A 21,794-nucleotide genomic window follows, 5' to 3' on the forward strand; every position below is an offset into this window, starting at 1 on the left:
TAATCCCATTAAATCATTGTGAAAACTATAAAGCATAGTGTCTGTTCTTACCAGCAGAGTTTCTAAAGCTGAGCTGACAAAAAGCATCTGAAATGGGCCTTGGTAAACATCCTTACTCAAGAAAGTTCTGGTTCTCCTTCAGTCTCATAGGATGTGAGCAGTCGTACAAGGTCTTCTGTCAGTGTACATCAACAGTGCGCCATCCTTTCTGCCAAACATGGTTTTGGGGTTTGGGGAAGACTCAAACCGTTCATATTTAGCTGCTAGTCTTCCAATCCAGAGTTTCTCCACCATTATAAAGTGGTCTTTCCATGCAATAACAGAAGCAATTTTAAAGTCTTATAAGTGAAACTGAAGAGATAGTCCATGTGTGGCGACCAGGGCGGGCGAGAGCCGTGAGAGAACGGCATGAGGCCGGTGGCGCGAGAGTTAATGAGCTCCACCTGGGAGGCGCACCGGCCTTGAGTCTTTCACGGAGGAGCTCCGGAAGCATAAAAGGAGGAGCGACGACAGTGAAGGACGAGAGAGGACCAGGCCTGGACTTCATTTTGTTTTATTATGTTTGTGTGGCCGGCAGACGTCCGCGAGGGTCTGCCGGCATTACTTTCATTTTGTATTTGTTTATTTTGAATTAAAGTTTTGGTGAACGTTCGCCGGTTCCCGCCTCCTTCTTCCCACACTTACTAACTGTGTTACACCATGTTTTTGTAACTCAACTGAGTTTTACAAATGGAAGACACTGAGTCCTAGAAGTCAGGCCTTTAACCCCTAGTTTCATTGGATTCATCCTCAATATTCCATCATTGTTGTCTCATCTACTATGCAGAAAATCAAGCCATTTTCCAACAAGACAGCTTCAAAAACTGTAATAACTAGTTAAAGGGATAGTTCACACAAAAATGAAAATTCTGTCATCATTTACCCACCCTCAGGTTGTTCCAAACCTATTTATTTTTTTTGTTATGTTGAGATATTTTAAAGAATGTGGAAAACTGAACAGTTCTGGGTTAGAACTCAAACCCAAAAAAGTCTGGTTACAAACTTTCTTCAAAAATCTTCCTTTGTGTTCAACAGAACAAAGACATTTTTACAGGTTTGGAACAACCTGAGTGTGAGTAAATGATGACAGAATTTGGTAACACTTTATTTTACAGTGTCCTTAAGGTGTTACATGTACTTACCCCAAAAGGGTTTGTACCAAACCCTAACCCTATAGTAAGTACATGATGTTAATTAATATTACTCAGTAATGAAATATATATTAATTACACTGTAACAAAGACACCTTAAAATAAAGTGTAACCCTGAATTTTCATTTTTGGGTGAACTATCCCTTTAATACCATTTAATGCCATAACTCTATCCCTCCACCCCAACCAAAACAGTCTATTCATGCCCACAGAGGTGGAGCTGAACGAGGTCAAGCTCAACCCAGAGAGGGGGAGCTGGACGTCATTTGGCTCTGCAGAGCACCACTTGCTAGTACGCAAGCAGTGCTCCGCCCTCGGTGTCTGCTCAGGTGTGCGTGTGTCGGAGGAACATTGCGGAGCTACAGGGAGAGCAGAGGGGATACGGTCATGTCAGACAGCGGGAACGCACAGTCGCAGGACGGAGGATCCCACGGCGAGGACAGAACGAGCCGGGTGACGAGCCCAAGTGTGGGCAACAGAGTGACCGTGGTGCTCGGAGCGCAGTGGGGCGATGAAGGGAAAGGAAAGGTGGTAGACCTGCTGGCTCAGGACGCTGATATGGTCTGCAGATGCCAGGTTAGTTTATGAGCAGTACTCCCGGAATATGCGAATATGTATGTTGTGTAACTGTTAGTTGTGATGAGCTGCGTACATCATCCACGAGGTTTGCACGGAAATATTCACGGATAATCAGTGAGCAGCCTGTGTAACTAGTGAAATGAATGTTAAGTGCTGTGAGTGCTCGCGTAGAATTTGCTGGCCAGTTCTTGTGAAGCAGTTCGCTGCTGTATTATTAATGCGGAAATAGGAATTACAGCGCGCTTCCATTATTATCGACGACGCTGTCTGCACGCGAGCGACGTCAATTACAATGCTGCTCTTCGTGCGTACTGTGTAATTTAGCTTCGCTAGCAGTGCACTATGTAGGGTGTTTGCTAATGTCACCTTGACTGAATTATGTGATATTGAAGCCAGAGTGATGGCTGACCGCAGGCCTGCCCATTGTAGGCTTGAAATCTAACTAGATTTATTTAGTACATCAGCTAATATTTGGATGATCCGGGATGTGTTTTAAGGATGTAAACACAGACTGTTGTTCACATGAGCGCAGGACTCCTCTGAAGTCTATGACGCGCGCGAAGGTGTGGTTTTTTTTATGAGTAATGCAGTCAAACCAGATGTTGTTTTTGTTAATAATTAAAACAATGGTTGATTTTACTCAACATTAACCTATAGCTATTTGATTTTCTGTCATGTGTTATACACAACTGTGCAGCTCAGTAATTCTTGAGACATGATGTTCTACAACTTTACCTGCCTTTAGCAACATTTATACTTTCAACCAATAGAATGTTTTTTAAACACAAATCTAATTAAATTTGGTCTACATTAAACAGAAATATTAATATAAATACATTAAGCAGAAATATTGATATAAACATGTTAAGGAATCATTATTTTGTGTTTAGAAAAGGAAGATGTACTTTTTTAACAGTAGACCTTTGCCTTACTTAAACTTTTATTAGATTTCATAGCTGTGCCCTTAGTTTGTAAAAACACTTGACAATTTTTTTTGGCAATCTGACGATGTTGTTGACACATATTACTCAATAGGCCTCAACTTCTCTCTACTCAAGAATCTATGACCTCTCAATACAAGGTTTCCATGGTCATGAAAAACATGCTAATATTAGAGAAATTTAAAATGCTTGTTTCCATCAGTTAAAAATACACATATATATTGTTAAGCAGTTGGTTCAGGTAGTAAAGTAAGGTTTACATAGCATATGGCTCCATGTGTCAACATATCTCCCATTACAAGTCAGAAAGAAACAGGTGTCACTATAACAGCCTTATGACTTTTGGACACTGCTGTGCTCTCACTTATATATATATATATATATATATATATATATATATATATATATATATATATATATTATAATACACACACACACACACATTAACACACATTTATTCTATTATATTACTAATCTATTCTATATAGATTGTACACCGGTTGATTTTAAATGTTTAGATTTGTGAAAAAAGGACTTTTAGGGACAATTGGGCAACTTGTTGAGGTATGAATACCCCAGTGGTTGTGTTATGTTATGTTATGCTAGAAAGCAGCACACTACTGCACTGTGGTAGCAGTAGCAGGCCACTTTACGCCCCCCTGTTGCTATGTATGGTACTGATAACAGGCTCACATTGCAAGAATTCTCTCCTAAGAAGTTTGTATTCTGCCAAGGTTGTGACTCCATTTAAACAAGTCACTCTGCAGCGCACTATGCAAAGCGTCATGTGTATGCTGTCCAAGCGGATGGGACAGAAAGCAGATAGTGTTAGTCTTTTTATAAAAACACTGCACTCAGCAGTCTGACTGGTTTTCCTTACGGGCAGATGGAATGGAAGAAAGACCATCATGCTGTTCCGTGTCACACCAATTTGATATGTCGGGGCAGACTAGAGGATCAAATATGATGCCGTCTGAACAGCCATTTCATACTGTGCGTCTTTTTATGATGTCCGTTTTATTTGCACATTAAACTCTTTTCATGTAAGCCTAGTTTGTGTGGTTAAATATGTTTTATAAGTACAACACTGGGGAAAAACAAATCAGTTGCTTATTGGTTATGGGTTTTCCAGGCATGTGGGCTTGTTAAATTTTTTTTAGGCTTGAAATGGTCACTCTTACAGATCTATTATGGCACTACAAGCCTGTTATACTGATATCTTTGTGAGCTATAACCGTCTATAGGAGTGTTTATGAACATCCTTTAGTCAAGCTATATGCTTTTGGTATCACATTTCTTTCTTGATCTGCTACTTTAACACCAAGTCTGACAAGAATGAACGGCCATCTGTTGCTCTGACAGATAAGTTGCACAGTCAAATATAGATTAGATATGCTGTACTGACTGTGTAATTGACTCAATTTGTTTCAGACAATAAATCTGCCACTTATTGTTTTAATGTATTTTAACCATAAATGTCAGGCATGTCTGAATCCTTGGGGTCAGCTTGATAATTCACTCTCTTGCCTGCAGTGTTGCGGTGGTCATGCATGATAAACTGTGTAATGCACAGCTGTTTTTTTTTATCGGTGAGGCCAAGAATGCTGCTTGCTGATAATTATGCTGCCATTTTTAAACCTAGTGTTAATCAGTTAAGTCCCAAATACTTTATGTGACTGAGGACATTTTTATCAGCTGATTTCCTGATTCATTTCTGGTGTTTCTCGCTTTTGTTTTTTACACACAGAAATTTTGAAATGTTTCAAGACTAATAAAAGCTGTTTCATTATACATAGAGCAGACCGCATCTTAGGAGCTTAAATGTTCAAATGACACGAGCTACTCCTCATGAGCTACTCCAAAGCTACTCCTTTTTCCTCTGTAGATACACTTTGCTTTGTAGAAATAAATACATTGTGGCTGACTGGTATTAATGCATTTCTACAATGAAAACCTTTGCTTTTTTGCTGTAAAGTGCATGACAAAGAAACAAAAGATAATGTGCATCTTTAAAGGACTGTTTTCTGCAGAAACCTAGAAAGGTCAAGGAAATTTAAAGCTAGAATTAGACTTAGAGAAGAAATTGAAAATGTTATTATAATATGCTCAGCTCGAATTGGTTTGTTGCTATAGAATTTGCCCATTGAGAGTGCAATTTCTAAAACCTAAACCTTTTTTTGACTTGGAACATATCTTTTATCATCCTTGAGAGATCTGAATGCCAGCTTTTTCTTTCTTGTGAACTTTAGACATGCTTTTAAATTCAGTAAATGCAAAAAGTAATATTCTTGTATTGAAATTGATATATTGAAAATATTATTTTTTCCGAGAAACCAACAAAACAAACCAAGCCATATAAAAAACACAATTTTAATCTCACCACGCAAAGCAATATTCAGTCAAACTAGTTTTTGGAATTGGTTTGGTACCTTTTCAACTGCATTCTGGTAGTAATCCCTGTATTATTTCCTCAACCCCTTGTTACTCTTCAAACAGACATTGGAGCAGATCACTCATTCTAGCCACTTTTAGCCTGCCAGGTTTGGAATGCTGGATGTCATCCAACACGGCCTAAAACCCCAGAGATAGTCATGAGAGCAAACGTGACAAACATCATATGAAAGTAATGTTTTAAGTTAATAACTCAGCTCTTCTGAGTTTCCTCTGAAACAAATTATACTGTACGTATTTTCCCTAGAAACCACATCTTATAAAATTGTATATAATATTGATACAAATTTGCTTTAAAGTCAACATGAAATCAGAATTGAGCCTATTTATTATCTTAACACAACATGCACTCATTAATTGTGCAGAATATTCAAAAAAAAAAAAAAAAAAAAGAAGCTACCAAACTGTATAGAAGCCACTTTTCACAGTCCATTCTATTCCCAATGGAGTCAAATCCCATCCTTAATGTTTTTTCCTCATTGAATAATATTACACTTGGAAATTATTCAAACAAAATGGGTTATGAATGTATGTTCAATAACTGTTAAACCTGTTTATTACACTTTTTACAATAGAACAGATTAATCCTTTTATACTATGCTGTGATTATTTTGCTTACAGAAACACCACATTCATTACATGAAGTCAATGTTTCTAAAGTTTCTAAATTGTCAGCACGCTGCTAATAACAATGTGATGTATTAGTTCAATCTGTGCTTAAACCTCCCAGGTTGGGCCCTTTGACTCAAAAGCAACCTTGTAATAGGAGTCCATAATAGTAATGCTAAAGCAAGCAACACTTTTGGTCACCATGGGTATGAGAACATCGTAAATGGATCTAAAAAGGAGAGGCATCCAAACACACGCACTACTAAACTGGTCAAAGGAGACCTGTCCTGAAATAGCTCTGCACTGTTCCTTGCTGGATTAAAGACTGATTTATTGTGCACACTTTGTGGGAACTCCCTCAGACATGACACAAGGTCAGAGCTGATTGACGACATGTTGAAAAACGACACATGTGAGGACTCTTGATTATTCTTAAGAATGGTAACAGTTGGCGTAGCAAGTGTGCTCTGAGGTTTCCCTGCTCTTTAGTCATGTGGCGTGACAGTTAAAATGAAAATGAAACAAATTAAACTCTGCCTAAGAGCAATGTTTGTGATTGGAATGAGTGCGTCTGGATTCCTACTTTTATGTTGTCTAATTGAGCAGTAGAGCTCTTCTCACATTGAATCCACACCCAACAACCAAAATCAGTGTTTACATGCTTCAAATGTTCCATTTCACAACTGCTTGTCTAAGCATGTCTGTACCATACAATAGTAATGCTTGATGTAAGCTAAATGGATAGTTCAACCAAAAGCTTGCTTTCTTTTGTGGAACATAAACAATATTTTGAGGAACTTTGAGGTCCAAACGACATTGGAGCGCATTGATGGACAAAACATTGAGGTTTTTCTCAAAATATATTTTATGTTCTACAGAAGAAGTGAAATCATGATGTTCTGGAATGATGACAGAATTTTAATATTTGAGTTGAACTATCCCAAAGTCTATGTGTTCTTCTCTCCTGTAGGGGGGCAACAATGCAGGACACACGGTCGTGGTTGATTCAGTGGAATATGATTTCCACCTTCTACCAAGTGGGATTATCAACCCTAAGGTCACAGCCTTCATTGGTGAGTATGTCAAATTACCCCTCTCTGTTTGGATAGAGTGTCTTGTATGCAACCAATACAGCATACAATACAGCAGATCTATATTTGTGGCTCTTTCTTTGAGGATGCCACCCTCTCCTGTTAGAGAGTCTGGATGCTGGCCAGATTATTCAGACTAATATAGCTGAGTGCAATCTATGTAGTTTATTTGCAAAGATCCAATTTTGCTAATGGCCACCACTGTGTTCTGGCCTTCTGATTCATATGTCCGCACTGTAGATTAGTATGATCTATAGGAAATGCTTGATGTTCCTAGTACAGAGCACTTTACCACTTAATGCAAGTATACTCTGCTTGTATAAGTTTGATATTTCTTGCCAGTATTCCTACCTTTCTTGTCCATTCCAGCTCCTGAAATGACACATTTGGGCTTTTTAGATCCAGATTAATTCTTAAAGGTGCCCTAGAACTTTTTTTTAAAAGATGTAATATAAGTCTAAGGTGTCCCCTGAATGTGTCTGTGAAGTTTCAGCTCAAAATACCCCATAGATTTTTTTAAATACATTTTTTTTAACTGCCTATTTTGGGGCATAATTAGAAACGAGCCGATTTCAGGTTGCGGCCCCTTTAAATCGCGCGCTCTCCACCCCCTCCCGAGCTCTCGACTCTATCACAGCATAAACAAAGTTTACACAGCTAATATAACCCTCAAAATGGATCTTTTCAAAGTGTTCGTCAAGCATACTGAATGCATGCGTTGGATTATGTGAGTATTGTATTTATTTTGATGTTTACATTGATTCTGAATGAGTTTGAGCCTGTGCTCTGTGGCTAACTGGCTAACACTACACCGTTGAAGAGATTTATAAAGAATGAAGTTGTGTTTATGCATTATACAGACTGCAAGTGTTTAATAATGAAAATAACGACGGCTCTTGTCTCTGTGAATACAGTAAGAAACGATGGTAACTTTAACCACATTTAACAGTACATTAGCAACATGCTAACAGTTATTATTGCTCCATCTGCCTTTTTTCTCTGTTTTCCTTGCTTGCTTACCTAGTCTGATTATTCGGCAGTGCACATCCAGACGTTCTGCCCTTGTGTAATACTAACTGCCCTTGTGTAATGCCTCGATCATGGGCTGGCATATGCAAATATTGGGGCATACACCCCGACTGTTACGTAACAGTCGGTGTTATGTTGAGATTTGCCTGTTCTTCGGAGGTCTTTTAAACAAATGAGATTTATATAAGAAGGAGGAAACAATGGAGTTTGAAACTCACTGTATGTCTTTTCAAGGTACTGAACTCTTGTTATTTAACTATGCCAATATAAATTCAATTTTTAATTCTAGGGCACCTTTAACCTTTTGTTTCATATTTCAAGATTTCACATTTTTAAAGCCTGGGGTATTTTTTTTTTAAATTAATTTACTATATACAGCGTAATAAAACCAATAGAGCAACATTACGAGAATAATTGAATTTGGTAACATTTGTAGTGGCTAAAGAATTCTAGTCAAAACATTCATTTTTAAAATACTAATTCACCACAGCCAGAAGACATGTAAATTGTTCCACCTTTGTAAGGGTTGATGTTCTTATTTGCACATTTACGAAGTTAATAATGTTAATTGGACATTAATTGCACGTCCATCTGTGGAAGTGTTTCCACTGTAACCGAACACAGCGTGACACAAGAAACAAGTTTCTGTGCATGAATATTAATGAGGTAAGTTGTCTGTTGCTAAACAACCCACTGTAACATTCTAGCACCACATTATTTAACACTCCAGGGTTAAAACTGGCCTTTTTCCCAGGGTAAAGATGCAGTTAACTCAGGTTTAAGTGTCGTGCGAAAGCCATGATGACTGACAGCTCCTCATTTGATTGCAGGTAATGGTGTAGTCATTCACCTGCCGGGCCTCTTCGAGGAGGCTGAGAAGAATTTGCGGAAAGGAAAAGGTTTGTGTTTATCTGTTTGTGCCCTTGTGCTTTATATTCGAGTTTCAGTGAGCATTGATATGAGTTTAACAGTGATTTTGCTTGCAGGTCTAGAAGGCTGGGAGAACAGGCTCATCATCTCTGATCGTGCACACATTGGTAGGTTGATGGCTCCCATGATAAATAAACACTGTCAGATCCCTGAATTACATTCAGAACTACAGACAAAATTTGGTTTTGTTGGGTTGTAAATAATCTGGTTTTATTACAACGTAATTATTAAATAATGTCATCATGAAATCTGAAATTTAGTCAGAATATGATCTGATTATTTTGGATTCATAGTTACTTTTAAATATGTGCTGAATACACTTGCACTACCATTCAAAAGGTTGTTTTTTGAAAGAATTCTCTTGTGTATGGAGCCCCTAAAGAGACATGGTGATGGAAAAAATATAAGATGGCAGGGAAAAAATATTTCAATGCTTTTGCGTTCGCTCGAAAAAACTTTTACGTTTCTCGGGGGAACGCAATTTTTTTTTGAGAGAGAGAACGCAAAAGCATTGACTTATTTTTCCTCTTATATCATGTCCCTTTAGGGGCTCCGTACTTATGTTCACTGTCTGCATTTATTTGCTCAAAATACAGTGTAAAAGGTAATATTGTGAATTTGATTGCAATTTAAATTTCTATTTTAATATATTTTAATTTCAAATGTGCCTCAGTGACAGCCTTTTTACTTTTTTTTTCTGAGTGTGTACTTGGATGAAAGGATCATTCTGACTGATCCCAAACTTTTTGAATGGTAGTGTATGCAATTTAAGCCAAAGGAATGCATTGATGTTTATGAAGTCCATTGGGGTTTTGGATTTGGAACAACAACAACTTTGTACTTGATCAAGAAATTTAAGATTACATTTTGAAAACCACCCTTTATCTCCACATTCAAAGTGTAACTGATGGCCATGAGATTGTCATAATATTTGCATACTGTCTTCTTTACATATATGAACCATTTATTACCCACTTTGTACTGAGCAATGCTTTTGAAAGAAAAAAAAAGCCCAAAGCTAAACCTAAATCTTTAACACTGTTCTTTTGATGCCTTGCAAGCAGTGGCATTTCCTTCGGGAGCTGCAAATCTAGCTAGCTCTAAGTTTTAAAACTAAAACTTCTAATTAATGCATTGAAATTTTATTTGATTCCTCAATGCATTTTTACCCTCCTGCTTTTTTGTGTTTACGTTTTTGGGATGTGAAGTGGGCAGATACCACTCTCAGATGTCACCTAATCAAAGAGTCTTTTAAAACTTAATAGAATAGCATATCAAAATCCAATGAAATGAATGGTATGTGTTTGAATTATTATGCCTTTAGTGTATTGTTGTAATTCAAGATTCTCAGCAGGAGCCGTTAAAATGAAAGGACACTGGGATCAATTGTAGTCAACACAAGTGTTGTTATGGTGACCTGCTTTGGCATGTTGGGTTCAGAGCTCAGAGAGATGAGTTCCAGCACAGTAGTGCTCTGTCTCACTGTAATGTATACACTCTCCTGCCTCTAGTGTTTGATTTCCATCAAGCTGTGGATGGAGTCCAGGAACAGGAGAGGCAACAGCAAGCTGGCAAAAAGTAAAAACCCTGCTTTATGCACACGCATACAACACGCTAGCAACATGTTATGACAAGAGTTCATAACAAAAGAGAACCTGCTTTGAGAGATGTAACTGAGGCTTTTCTAAGCTCTCTGGTTGATCTTAGTAGCTGACTGGTTTATCTGTATTTTGCAATTGTTTTATAATGGACAAATCAAATGTGATTTTCTAGACTTGGATAATACAGGCACGTTCCTGTCCCAGATGGTTATTTATTTATTTATTTTATGTGAAACAATTTATATATAATCATAAGTAATTATGTCTTGCAAAGTTAAAAGAAAACATTTTTCAATCTTAATACCATCCAATATGAAATACTGGATAATCTGTGCATTTTCCCTGACACCCACAAGTTAACTTTAATCAAAGCTAAAGTTCAGCTGAATATTTCATAGTCCCTCCTACATTACATTAAATTAAATTAAAATGTAGTGTACAAATAAATGATACGTACATCAATAATGATTCATTCAGTGCCTGTTCAAAAAAAAAAAGATTTTTTTTTTATGTTTTTGAAATAAGCCTCTTATGCTTACCAAGGCTTTATTACAGTAATATTATGACATTATTAATGTATTCCTGTGATGGCATCAAGGTGTCACATGATCCTTCAGAAATCATCTAATATGGTGATTTGGTTCTCAAGAAACATTTCTTATTATCAATGTTGAAAACGTTATCAATTTTGATAATAAAGTTGTGGTGCTTAATATTTTTCTAGAAACCATGATTTTTTTTAACAATTCTTTGATGAATAGAAAGTTCAAAATAACATTTATTTGAAACAGAAATTTGAAACAAATGTAGCACATTGATAAAAACTGTCACTTTTTATCAATTTAATGCATCCTTGTTGAATAAGAATATTAATTCAAAAAAAAAATATATAAGATGTACTGGCCCCGAATGTTTGAATGATAGTGTATGTAAATATAATGTATGTAACAGAGTGTTCCTGCTCTGTTCTCTTTTACTTAGCGGTCCCTGAAAAGGTTGCAGACCCCTGTTTTAAATCATACACAACACATACATCCAACATGGAACGAGAGTCTGTCTATCTAATGCACATGAATATCACTCACGAGTCTCACCTTGTTTCTGTTTCACTACCTAGTTTAGGAACAACTAAAAAGGGAATCGGCCCCGTGTATTCAGCCAAAGCAGCTCGCAGTGGCCTGAGGATATGTGACCTTCTGGCTGACTTTAAGGATTTCTCAGAGAGGTCAGGGTGTGCTTACCTGTTCAACTGAACTTGACAACTCAACTATTTTACCCATTCATGTCACATTCAATAGATGCTGTTAAACCACACCCTCTGTAAAAACACTTATTCCAGTTCTTAATCCATACCAGAAACAATGGAATAGCAACTGATCACGCTACTACTCTATCGCAATGTAAACTGAGCAGTCTCATGTCTCTTCTCACAGATTTAAAAATTTGGCCTCACAGTATAAGTCTATGTACCCTACACTGGAGATTGATGTGGATGGGGAACTTGAGAAACTCAAGGTGAGGAGTTTGAATGTCATACCAGTTAACACCAGTTAATAACGTTGGTTAGGATTACAAGAGTTTGATACAAGTTAGAGTTCGGATTTATCATAAAGGAGGTAGAGATGCACAACACATCATTATCATATTGGTTATCAACTGATATTACACATTTTTTGAACATCCTCACACACTTTCTGTCATTGACTATTTTTTTTTCAGTCATATGTAGATAGGATAAAGCCCATGGTGAGAGATGGAGTCTTCTTCATGCATGATGCGCTACATGGACCTCCAAAAAAGATCCTGGTGGAAGGTGCCAATGCTGCCTTGCTGGACATTGATTTTGGTGAGTAATGGATAAAACCAAAACACACAGCACATACCATTCCCTGGCCATGTGTAACAACTATGCAGTGTGCTAACCAGCTGATTCCCAGTTGTAAACTTCACCCCATATTTATTTTATTTTATTTTTATTTTATTTTTATTTTTATTTTTATTTTTATTTTATTTTATTTTATTTTATTTTATTTTATTTTATTTTATTTTAGTTTAGTTTAGTTTAGTTTAGTTTAGTTTAGTTTAGTTTAGTTTAGTTTAGTTTTTTTATTATTTTATTTTTATTTTATTAAGTTTTTTTTTTTTTTTTGCTGCGTATATTTATTCTTCACCATGTTAATCATTTTTTTTATAGTTCCTAATGGTTATGTGACATGACTTTATTGCGCCTCTAATTTTTGAAAGTAAATTAGACATTGACAGATGAAAAACACCAAAACACACAGCACATACCATTCCCTGGCCATGTGTAAAAACTATGCAGTTGATTCCCAGTTGTAAACTTCACCCCATATTTATTTTTATTTTATTTTATTTTATTTTATTTTATTTTATTTTATTTTATTTTATTTTATTTTATTTTATTTTATTTTATTTTATTTTATTTTATTTTATTTATTTTATTTTATTTTATTTTATTTTATTTTTATTTATTTATTTATTTATTTATTTTTATTCTTCACCATGTTAATCATTTTTTATTATAGTTCCTAATGGTTATGTGACATGACTTTATTGCGCCACTAATTTTTGAAAGTAAATTAGACATTGACAGATGAAAAACACCAAAACACACAGCACATACCATTCCCTGGCCATGTGTAACAACTATGCAGTGTGCTTACCAGCTGATTCCCAGTTGTAAACTTCACCCCATATTTTATTTTGTTTTATTTTATTTTATTTTATTTTATTTATTTTATTTTATTTTATTTTATTTTATTTTATTTTATTTTATTATTTTTTTTTTTTATTATTTTTTTTTTTTATTATTCACCATGTTAATCATTTTTTATTATAGTTCCTAATGGTTATGTGACATGACTTTATTGCGCCACTAATTTTTGAAAGTAAATTAGACATTGACAGATGAAAAACACCAAAACACACAGCACATACCATTCCCTGGCCATGTGTAACAACTATGCAGTGTGCTAACCAGCTGGTTCCCAGTTGTAAACTTCACCCCATATTTATTTTATTTTAGTTTAGTTTAGTTTAGTTTAGTTTAGTTTAGTTTAGTTTAGTTTAGTTTAGTTTAGTTTGGTTTGGTTTGGTTTGGTTTAGTTTAGTTTAGTTTAGTTTATTTTTTTATTTTATTTTTTATTTTATTTTATTTTGTTTTGTTTTGTTTTTTGTTTTGTGTTATTTTGTTTTGTTTTTTTATTATTTTATTTTTATTTTATAAAGGTTTTTTTTTTTTTTGCTGCTTATATTTATTATTCACCATGTTAATCATTTTTTTTATAGTTCCTAATGGTTATGTGACATGACTTTATTGCGCCTCTAATTTTTGAAAGTAAATTAGACATTGACAGATGAAAAACACCAAAACACACAGCACATACCATTCCCTGGCCATGTGTAACAACTATGCAGTGTGCTAACCAGCTGGTTCCCAGTTGTAAACTTCACCCCATATTTATTTTATTTTAGTTTAGTTTAGTTTAGTTTAGTTTAGTTTAGTTTAGTTTAGTTTGGTTTGGTTTGGTTTGGTTTAGTTTAGTTTAGTTTAGTTTATTTTTTTATTTTATTTTTTATTTTATTTTATTTTTTTTTGTTTTGTTTTGTGTTATTTTGTTTTTTTTTGTTTTGTTTTTTTATTATTTTATTTTTATTTTATAAAGGTTTTTTTTTTTTTTTGCTGCTTATATTTATTATTCACCATGTTAATCATTTTTTTTATAGTTCCTAATGGTTATGTGACATGACTTTATTGCGCCTCTAATTTTTGAAAGTAAATTAGACATTGACAGATGAAAAACACCAAAACACACAGCACATGCCATTCCCTGGCCATGTGTAACAACTATGCAGTGTGCTAACCAGCTGATTCCCAGTTGTAAACTTCACCCCATATTTTATTTTGTTTTGTTTTATTTTATTTTATTTTATTTTATTTTATTTTATTTTATTTTATTTTATTTTATTAAAATATTTTATTTTATTTTATTTTATTTTATTTTTATTTTTATTTTTATTTATTTTTTTATTTTTTTTATTCTTCACCATGTTAATCATTTTTTATTATAGTTCCTAATGGTTATGTGACATGACTGTATTGCGCCTCTAATTTTTGAAAGTAAATTAGACATTGACGGATGTCAGATGCCTGACACGCTGCAGTACATATAGTAATAAAGATAACTGTCATTACATTTTCTAAAGCTTCCCAAACACAAACAAGACAGTTTATTTAATTTTATTTTATTGCAACAGATTATATTTAGCTTGTATGTTAAAAGAAATGTTTTAGTTCCTAATGTTTTTGTTTTTATGGTTATGTGATTTTAAGCAGTATAGTGTGCCACTAGCTTTTTTAAAATAAATTAAAAAATCGAGAGATGCAGAGGTACATAATGAAAATAACATTGTCATTGCCTTAGTGAAGCATTAGGCCCTAAAGCTTCACTAACCCTTCAAGGTTACACTTTATTTCGATGGTCCACTTTAGGCATTCTACTAACTATGAGTATCTTTGCAACTACATGTCAACTTTAGATGGTTAGTAGACTGTCAGTTTAGGGTTTAAGATTAGTAGAATAAGTTGAAGTACTCACAAAGTTACTTATAGTCAGTGTAATGTCTGTTGAGGACAATCAAAATAAAGTGTTGTGATGTGACGCTCTCGTTTAGGGACATATCCTTTCGTGACTTCCTCAAACTGCACTGTGGGAGGGGTGTGTACGGGTCTGGGCATGCCACCCCAGAATGTTGGTGAAGTCTATGGAGTTGTCAAAGCCTACACCACGAGAGTTGGGATTGGGGCTTTCCCTACAGAACAGAACAACGTAAGCAGCTGCCTGTTTTCCTCTTTTATTTCTCGCAGTGTTTGGATGCTTAATGAGCTCTCGCTACTGTTTCTTTTCCCTTGAATTTAAGTGTTGTGAGTGTTTTTCTGACTTTACTCGAGCACGTTTATTGTTATGGATAGATTTAAACAGCAATAATGAGTCCGGAGGAACAGCAGTCAGTAATCTATCACACTACATGACAATGAATAATGAATGAGACATTTAGGTAAAAATAAAAATTGTATTGATTTGAAATGGTTTGAGGACCATTCTTAAACATTACTTTAAATAAGATATCTAAATGCTATTTGTCTTCTGTAGTCACTGAAAAGAATGTTATGGGTCACCTTAAAAACTAAATATGAAATTGAAATGTTAATAAAATGGAAAAACTTTACATTAAGGTTCCATTTGTTAACATTAGTTAGCTACATTACTTAACATTAAATAAGATTGAAAAAAACAACAACTTCTAAAGCATTTATTAGTCTCATTGAATGTTAATTCCAACATTTACTAATACATTACTGAAATCAAAAGTTGTATCTGGTAATATTTAATGGACCTGATCTAACATGAACTAACATGATTTTATTAATTAACGTTAACAAAGATAAATAATTACTGTAAAAAAAAAAAAATTATTGCTTATTGTTAGTTAATATTAGTTAATGCATTAACTAGTGTGAACTAATGGAACCTTATTGTAAAGTGTCACCATTAAAATGTTCACAAAAGCTTGACTGTTTAACTTTTTTATTATAAATTTTCAGATACCCATACACAAATACACAAAGTAATTGAATGTTGCACTTTAGTCATAGTGTACTTGTGCGCAGGAAACCGGAGAGCTCTTGCAGACGAGAGGCAAGGAAGTGGGTGTGACCACAGGTCGCAAAAGGAGATGTGGTTGGCTGGATCTTGTGCTTATTAAATATGCTCACATGATTAATGGCTTCACAGCGTGAGTGTTCAGAAATTTCTCCTTTTGTTTTATGTATCTGTGTTCTATAAAATACAGTTATCTTATATGCATCTGTATACCCTCTATATGTCTCTCTAGCTTAGCTCTCACCAAACTAGACATCTTAGATGTGCTTCCCGAGATCAAAGTTTGTGTGGCATACAAAGTAGATGGTGAAACCATCCCACATTTCCCAGGTAAGCAGCACATCACATATAGATTTTATAAAATCTAGTGTAGTTATTAAATATCATACATTTTCCCCAGCAAACCAAGAAGTGCTACAGAAGGTTGAAGTGCAGTATGACACTCTGCCAGGCTGGAAAACAGACACGTCTGCTGTCCGGACCTTTGATGAGCTTCCAGAAAATGCAAAGAAATACGTCAACTACATTGAAGATCAGTTGGGTGTGCCTGGTAAGACTTTTACAATCGTTAGGACACATTTCTCAATACTTGGGTCATTTCTCAAAAACTCTTCACACATTCTCCTTACCAACCTTCAGCTTGGCACTGCAGTAAATTTCACATTCAAAATTCACTAAAAGTAACAAAACACTTTTTCCATAACACTAGCAAAGATTGTCACCCAACAAACACATTCACTGATCTAAGGGCATTATCACACCTGGCTCATTTGGAGCAGTTGTTTCGCAACCTAGTGCATTTTCTCGCTTGGTTTGGTTCATTTTAGGCATATGTGAACATGGCAGTCAAGCTCAGATCCGCATCAAAATAATCGGCTCGAGATTGCCTGAACGAGGTGGTCTCGGCCCGATTGCAAACAAACTCTGGAGCAGTTCGCTTGTGGTGAAATCAATCTAACCCAACGGACCAATGAACCAGGCTGTATCACAATATATGATGGGCAGTTACATATGTTGCATGAAAAGCTGCAGTGTTTGTTTTTCTAATGCCTCTCAAAATGAATTGTGGGTTAACCTGGAGCAAAGACTAAGTGAAATGCCTTATTGAAATTTCCAATTCCCAAAACACATAAAAATACAGACAAAGCCTTGCTTTTTGCTAAAATGATTAGTAATATAAAGTAGAAGTAATATAGTAGAATAGTAGAAGTAATGTAAGAAAGTAATATAAAGACAGCTACAAAGAAAGCCACAATCCACCCACGAGCTGTCTATCCATCCTGACTGATGAATGCTATGAGCCGAATCCTAGAATATAAACAGGTGTGAGCTGACCAATGAGAGGAGAGCTTACTCATACTTTCCTCATACTAACTAATTTTAGTCCATTTAGAAATGTTGCTGTGTGAAAGCGAACCAAACCAAGAAGAAATTGCAACAATGTAACAATTTTAATCCTTGTTTTGGAACAAAGCAAATGATCTACAGGTGTGAAAATGCCCTAAAAAACAGGTCAAGTCACCATTATACATAATGCTTTATACAATACAGATTGTTTTAAAGCAGCTTTACATTTATAAACAGGAAAATAATGATTACTGATGCAAATTTCTTTAAATATGAGACTAATTCAATTCTGCTGTAAAGCAATTCTACAGAAGACAATAATGTCATTATTCAGCTCAAGTCAGTTCAGTGTTGATTCAGTTCAGTTCAGAATGTTTTCTTTTGTAAAGTGTGAATTAACACCACTACAACTGAAGTAGAAAACTACAACAAAATTTATGTCCCAGACAATTTCGAATATATTTCGGTATGATATTACTGTAGAAATCTTAGTCTTATTCAGTGTTGTATTATGTTGTAATTTAGGTTTAACAGTTTTGAAAAGAGTATGTAAATGTGCAAATTGGCCTGTAGGTACAAAGAGTTTTGGTGGTGGTTCAATGTAATTGTAAACATGACAAATTACAGACATATAATTTGAAAGATGTAGTCATCGAATGCATTTTGTGCCAGAGAAATTATAAATAATCTACAGTTTAGCTCACAGACTGCTGTTATGCTCTCTGTGTGAAGAGTTTTGAAAAAGTAACCTAAGTATTGATTTTTCAGATTTCAGGTTCTAGATTTTTGTAAAAATAAAAAAAAAATCTGTTACTCAGGGTGTTTACACGAGGAAGATTTTATTCGTTTTGACCATCCATTTACATGACAACGGCATTTTGGGTGCCTGAAAAGGCAAACTTTTGAAAACGGGTTTCAAAGCGCAAGTTTTTGAAAATGATTCTGTTATCGTCTCCGTGTAAACTACAAAAACGCAAATTTGTGTTTATTGTTATTGACAACCAAAACAACAAAGTGACAGAGCCAACTACTGGCCTGGCATGCATATACAGAGTTTTATTTGGTTTTGTGATCATTTTGACAATGTTGTCATCTGTATGCAAAACTTTTCAAAAATGCAAAAGAAAAACTTTTCCATTTTTAGTACATCATTGTCATGTAAAAGTACCCTCAGTCATCCCTCAGTATGAATGTGTAAAATGCATTAATCCTTATGACTTCCTCCATGTTTGCTTTAGTGAAGTGGATTGGTGTTGGGAAGTCAAGGGAATCAATGATCCAGCTCTTTTAAGAGGCTGCTTGGCCTGCATGTAGCACTGGCTGGATTATGCTCTGGACTCGGGGACTCTGTGCCGGAGACGGGAAGTCGCCTCGTACATTTCCTCTCCCACCTCACTTCAGTTGCTCCATGGCAAGAAATTTGAACATTTTCTGTCACTCAGATCATCTTACAGCCTGTTTAAATAGAGTATTTCTCTATATTTTCTGTGGTAAATCAAAAAGGCAGGATTTGGCATCATGTAACTGTTTTTCATCTGTTCTTCTTTTTTATTTTGAGCTGTCGTAAGCTCACTTATCTCCATCTTGAGTCCATATGCTGTAAATGTGCTACTACTTCAAACAGTCAGACTTCAGTAGTTGTTAGATATCAGTTTTTCAAAAAGGTTAGGTAAAACAATTACTTATACATATTTCATGTTTCAATGGTTATGCGATGTATATTACCACACTTTGTCCTTGTTTTAAATGGACTGTATGATTGACTTGTTCAAGTCAACTTCATTTAAACATACGCTTTTTAAAAGACGGATTAAATGTTTCTTTACCAGATGCATAAAAGTGAATCTTTTGACTCGCGTGATTCATGATTCAGTGATTCTAAATGAGAAATACGTAGAAGCAGTCAATGTTTTATTGAAGCGTTTTCAAATTTGAAACCATTTTAATTTGCTCCAAAAAATAGTATGTAACAAACTAATTATAATGTGCCTCAAGATACAGAAACATGCAAGAGTTGAAGCATATACTATTATACAAGCTAGGCTCTTGATTCCATTGAATGTATGTAAATGTTTGCACAGTCCTTGGATGTTTATTGTTCAACTTTACAACTTTATGCCACAGGCATATTAAAGCCACTTTAATTGTCAGTACTGAGATATCTGGATACTTGCCTTTCAGTACAGATTGTCAAAGTATAGATCCTTAAGACATTTATGTGCATTCAGACGCCACCTCAGGACGTACAGTTTAGCCAGTAAAACGCACTGATGATTAAACTTCTTCTACGGTTGCTAGCTGCTGCAGAACCTTTAAATGTTAGAGATGTTCCGAATAGTTGAACGAAAGAGTCACTAGAGCTTGTATGTTTAAATATGACTGGGTTGTTTCATAAACCCAGATTTGCTTCTTGTCTCACCTTCAGTTCTGCACCTACCAATAAATGAGTAATATAAGATAAAGTGTGCCTTGTTAATACAGATGAACAATGAAACTTGAAAACTAGTCTGATTGAGCTTTTATGGATTTTAATTGATAAACTTCAATAGTTTAGCTTTTCGAGGGCATTAGTGTCATTGCCATTTTGCCAAAAGTATACATGCATCCAAAGAAGTATCTTAATGGATAAATGAATGCTGTGATATAAAGAGCCTTTGTAAATGACCCAGAATGAAAACTCTTTTTCTGTCGCTCACAGCTGCTGAATAAATGATATAACCTGTTTAATGTTTAGTAGTGTCTATTTCACACCAGTTATCTTGTATTATCACATTTCCTCTGAACAAATAGGACAGCGGAAACATTCAAACAACAGTATGTTTGCACAAAAACACGTTTTTCTGTTTTTGAAATCCTTTGAATTCTGTGTTGTATTGCTGCTGACTGGGTTTTCATGTATGTATATACAGAACACAAAGCCATATTCTCTTGAATTTACTGTTACTGTACACTTTGCTGGTGATGGATACCGGTGGGTGTGCATGTTCATTTAGTGGGATTTGCTCAAACACTCACTCACTTTGTAATATATCTTGGATGAATGACACTCCAGTCAATAAAGTAATATAGTAAGAAACACTTTTTGTGTTCGTTTATTTTTTTAGCGGTAATTTGTGGCATTATTTGTAATTGAAAAAGTGCCATGGAAATATAAGGCTCAACAACTTGCCACCAGAGGGAGACATTTACCTTGAAATAGGCGTTGAATGGCGACAATCATAGTCTTGTGCAAATCGTCTGATTTGAACGAAAAACACAGAGCTCCGTAATTATGTTTGACAGTATTGTGTGATTTACAAAATTACTCTCAGATGATAATAACATTGTGTTCTCGGGACTATTTTCCCTCGTTATTTCTTAAGTGTTGATTGGTGAAGGTGATCATATGCGTGGCTTAGTTGAGGTGAAATTCAGCTGTAGCCTAAGTTGATTAACTTGAACCTAAAATGTTTTATTAGCACAAACATTTAGTTTGCAAATTAGATATGGGAACGTATTTTTTAGGTGCTCATTTTTGGTCATTTTAATTTTGTCACCACTTTTCCACCTTTTTAAAAAGGTCCATCAAATTAGCTATCTCTTCATATTAGTGCTCTTTATATTGCTTTAAAAAGGTCTAGTCATATATGAATGAAAAATAAAGAGTGCTGTATGGATAATTGAAGTATCTAAAGTTGAAGGCTATTACTGAAGATATTGGAATAGAAATGTTTTGCTTTCACATCCAGATCTATATGTTAGAGGTATGTGTGATGGCTTGTTTGGCTGGTGAAGGTGCCTGGATATAAATGTACACATATGTGCGATGTAGTAGGAGGTGACGACTGTGGTGAGAATGATGAGATCTCTCATACTGTACACTCTGCAGAATGAAGGAGTCTTCCTGCACTCATTAGGTATTCAGTGCACTCAAACCATATCAGCTTTGCCGGATTATCGTTTAGATCTTATTTTTGATGCTAATTATGGGTGCTGAGTTTTGATATAATTATTTAGACATATTTCGATTTAGTGTTTTATCAGTATAATGTTGTTATTATTTAGTCACAATTTAGATGTTGGATATACAGTATAGTATTAAGTTAATATAATGTATTATAATATTCATGTATACAATTTGTTTTGTATTTTATTTCCCCAGAATATCGAATTTCTCAGAATATTGGTTTAAAGGAGAAAAAACAATTATTTGATTTGATTGATTTATTGTGACAAGTCTTTCATAAAAAAAACAACTATTGTTTATAGACTTTGAATATTAAAAATTGTAGTTTCTTGTAGTTTGTAGACTGTAAAAAAAAGAATTGTTGGTTTAACTTAAAGTAAGTTACCTGGTTGCCTT

The 21,794-nt window shown here is 34.8% G+C and overlaps 1 protein-coding gene across 1 annotated transcript; it reads left to right on the forward strand.

The window, feature by feature from the left end:
* Positions 1-1,477: 1,477 nt before the first annotated feature.
* Positions 1,478-20,523, forward strand: adss2 (adenylosuccinate synthase 2). The gene is made up of 13 exons (XM_067386070.1): positions 1,478-1,766; positions 6,741-6,843; positions 8,721-8,789; positions 8,877-8,927; positions 10,332-10,398; positions 11,539-11,646; positions 11,855-11,936; positions 12,141-12,267; positions 15,117-15,271; positions 16,114-16,238; positions 16,338-16,435; positions 16,506-16,655; positions 18,691-20,523. Exons 1-13 carry the CDS (start codon positions 1,578-1,580, stop codon positions 18,741-18,743), a joined length of 1,377 nt encoding a protein of 458 aa, XP_067242171.1. The 5' UTR covers positions 1,478-1,577; the 3' UTR covers positions 18,744-20,523.
* Positions 20,524-21,794: the final 1,271 nt, after the last annotated feature.

Source organism: Chanodichthys erythropterus, chromosome 5, assembly GCF_024489055.1.
Source record: "Chanodichthys erythropterus isolate Z2021 chromosome 5, ASM2448905v1, whole genome shotgun sequence".
Taxonomy (NCBI): domain Eukaryota; kingdom Metazoa; phylum Chordata; class Actinopteri; order Cypriniformes; family Xenocyprididae; genus Chanodichthys; species Chanodichthys erythropterus.

Excerpts from the sequence above, each read along its gene's own strand:
- adss2 (XM_067386070.1), top strand. The coding sequence starts at position 1,578 with ATGTCAGACAGCGGGAACGCACAGTCGCAGGACGGAGGATCCCACGGC. Across the intron at positions 8,928-10,331 it reads CTCTGATCGTGCACACATTG|TGTTTGATTTCCATCAAGCT; the intron begins GTAGGTTGATGG and ends TCCTGCCTCTAG. Across the intron at positions 15,272-16,113 it reads TCCCTACAGAACAGAACAAC|GAAACCGGAGAGCTCTTGCA; the intron begins GTAAGCAGCTGC and ends ACTTGTGCGCAG.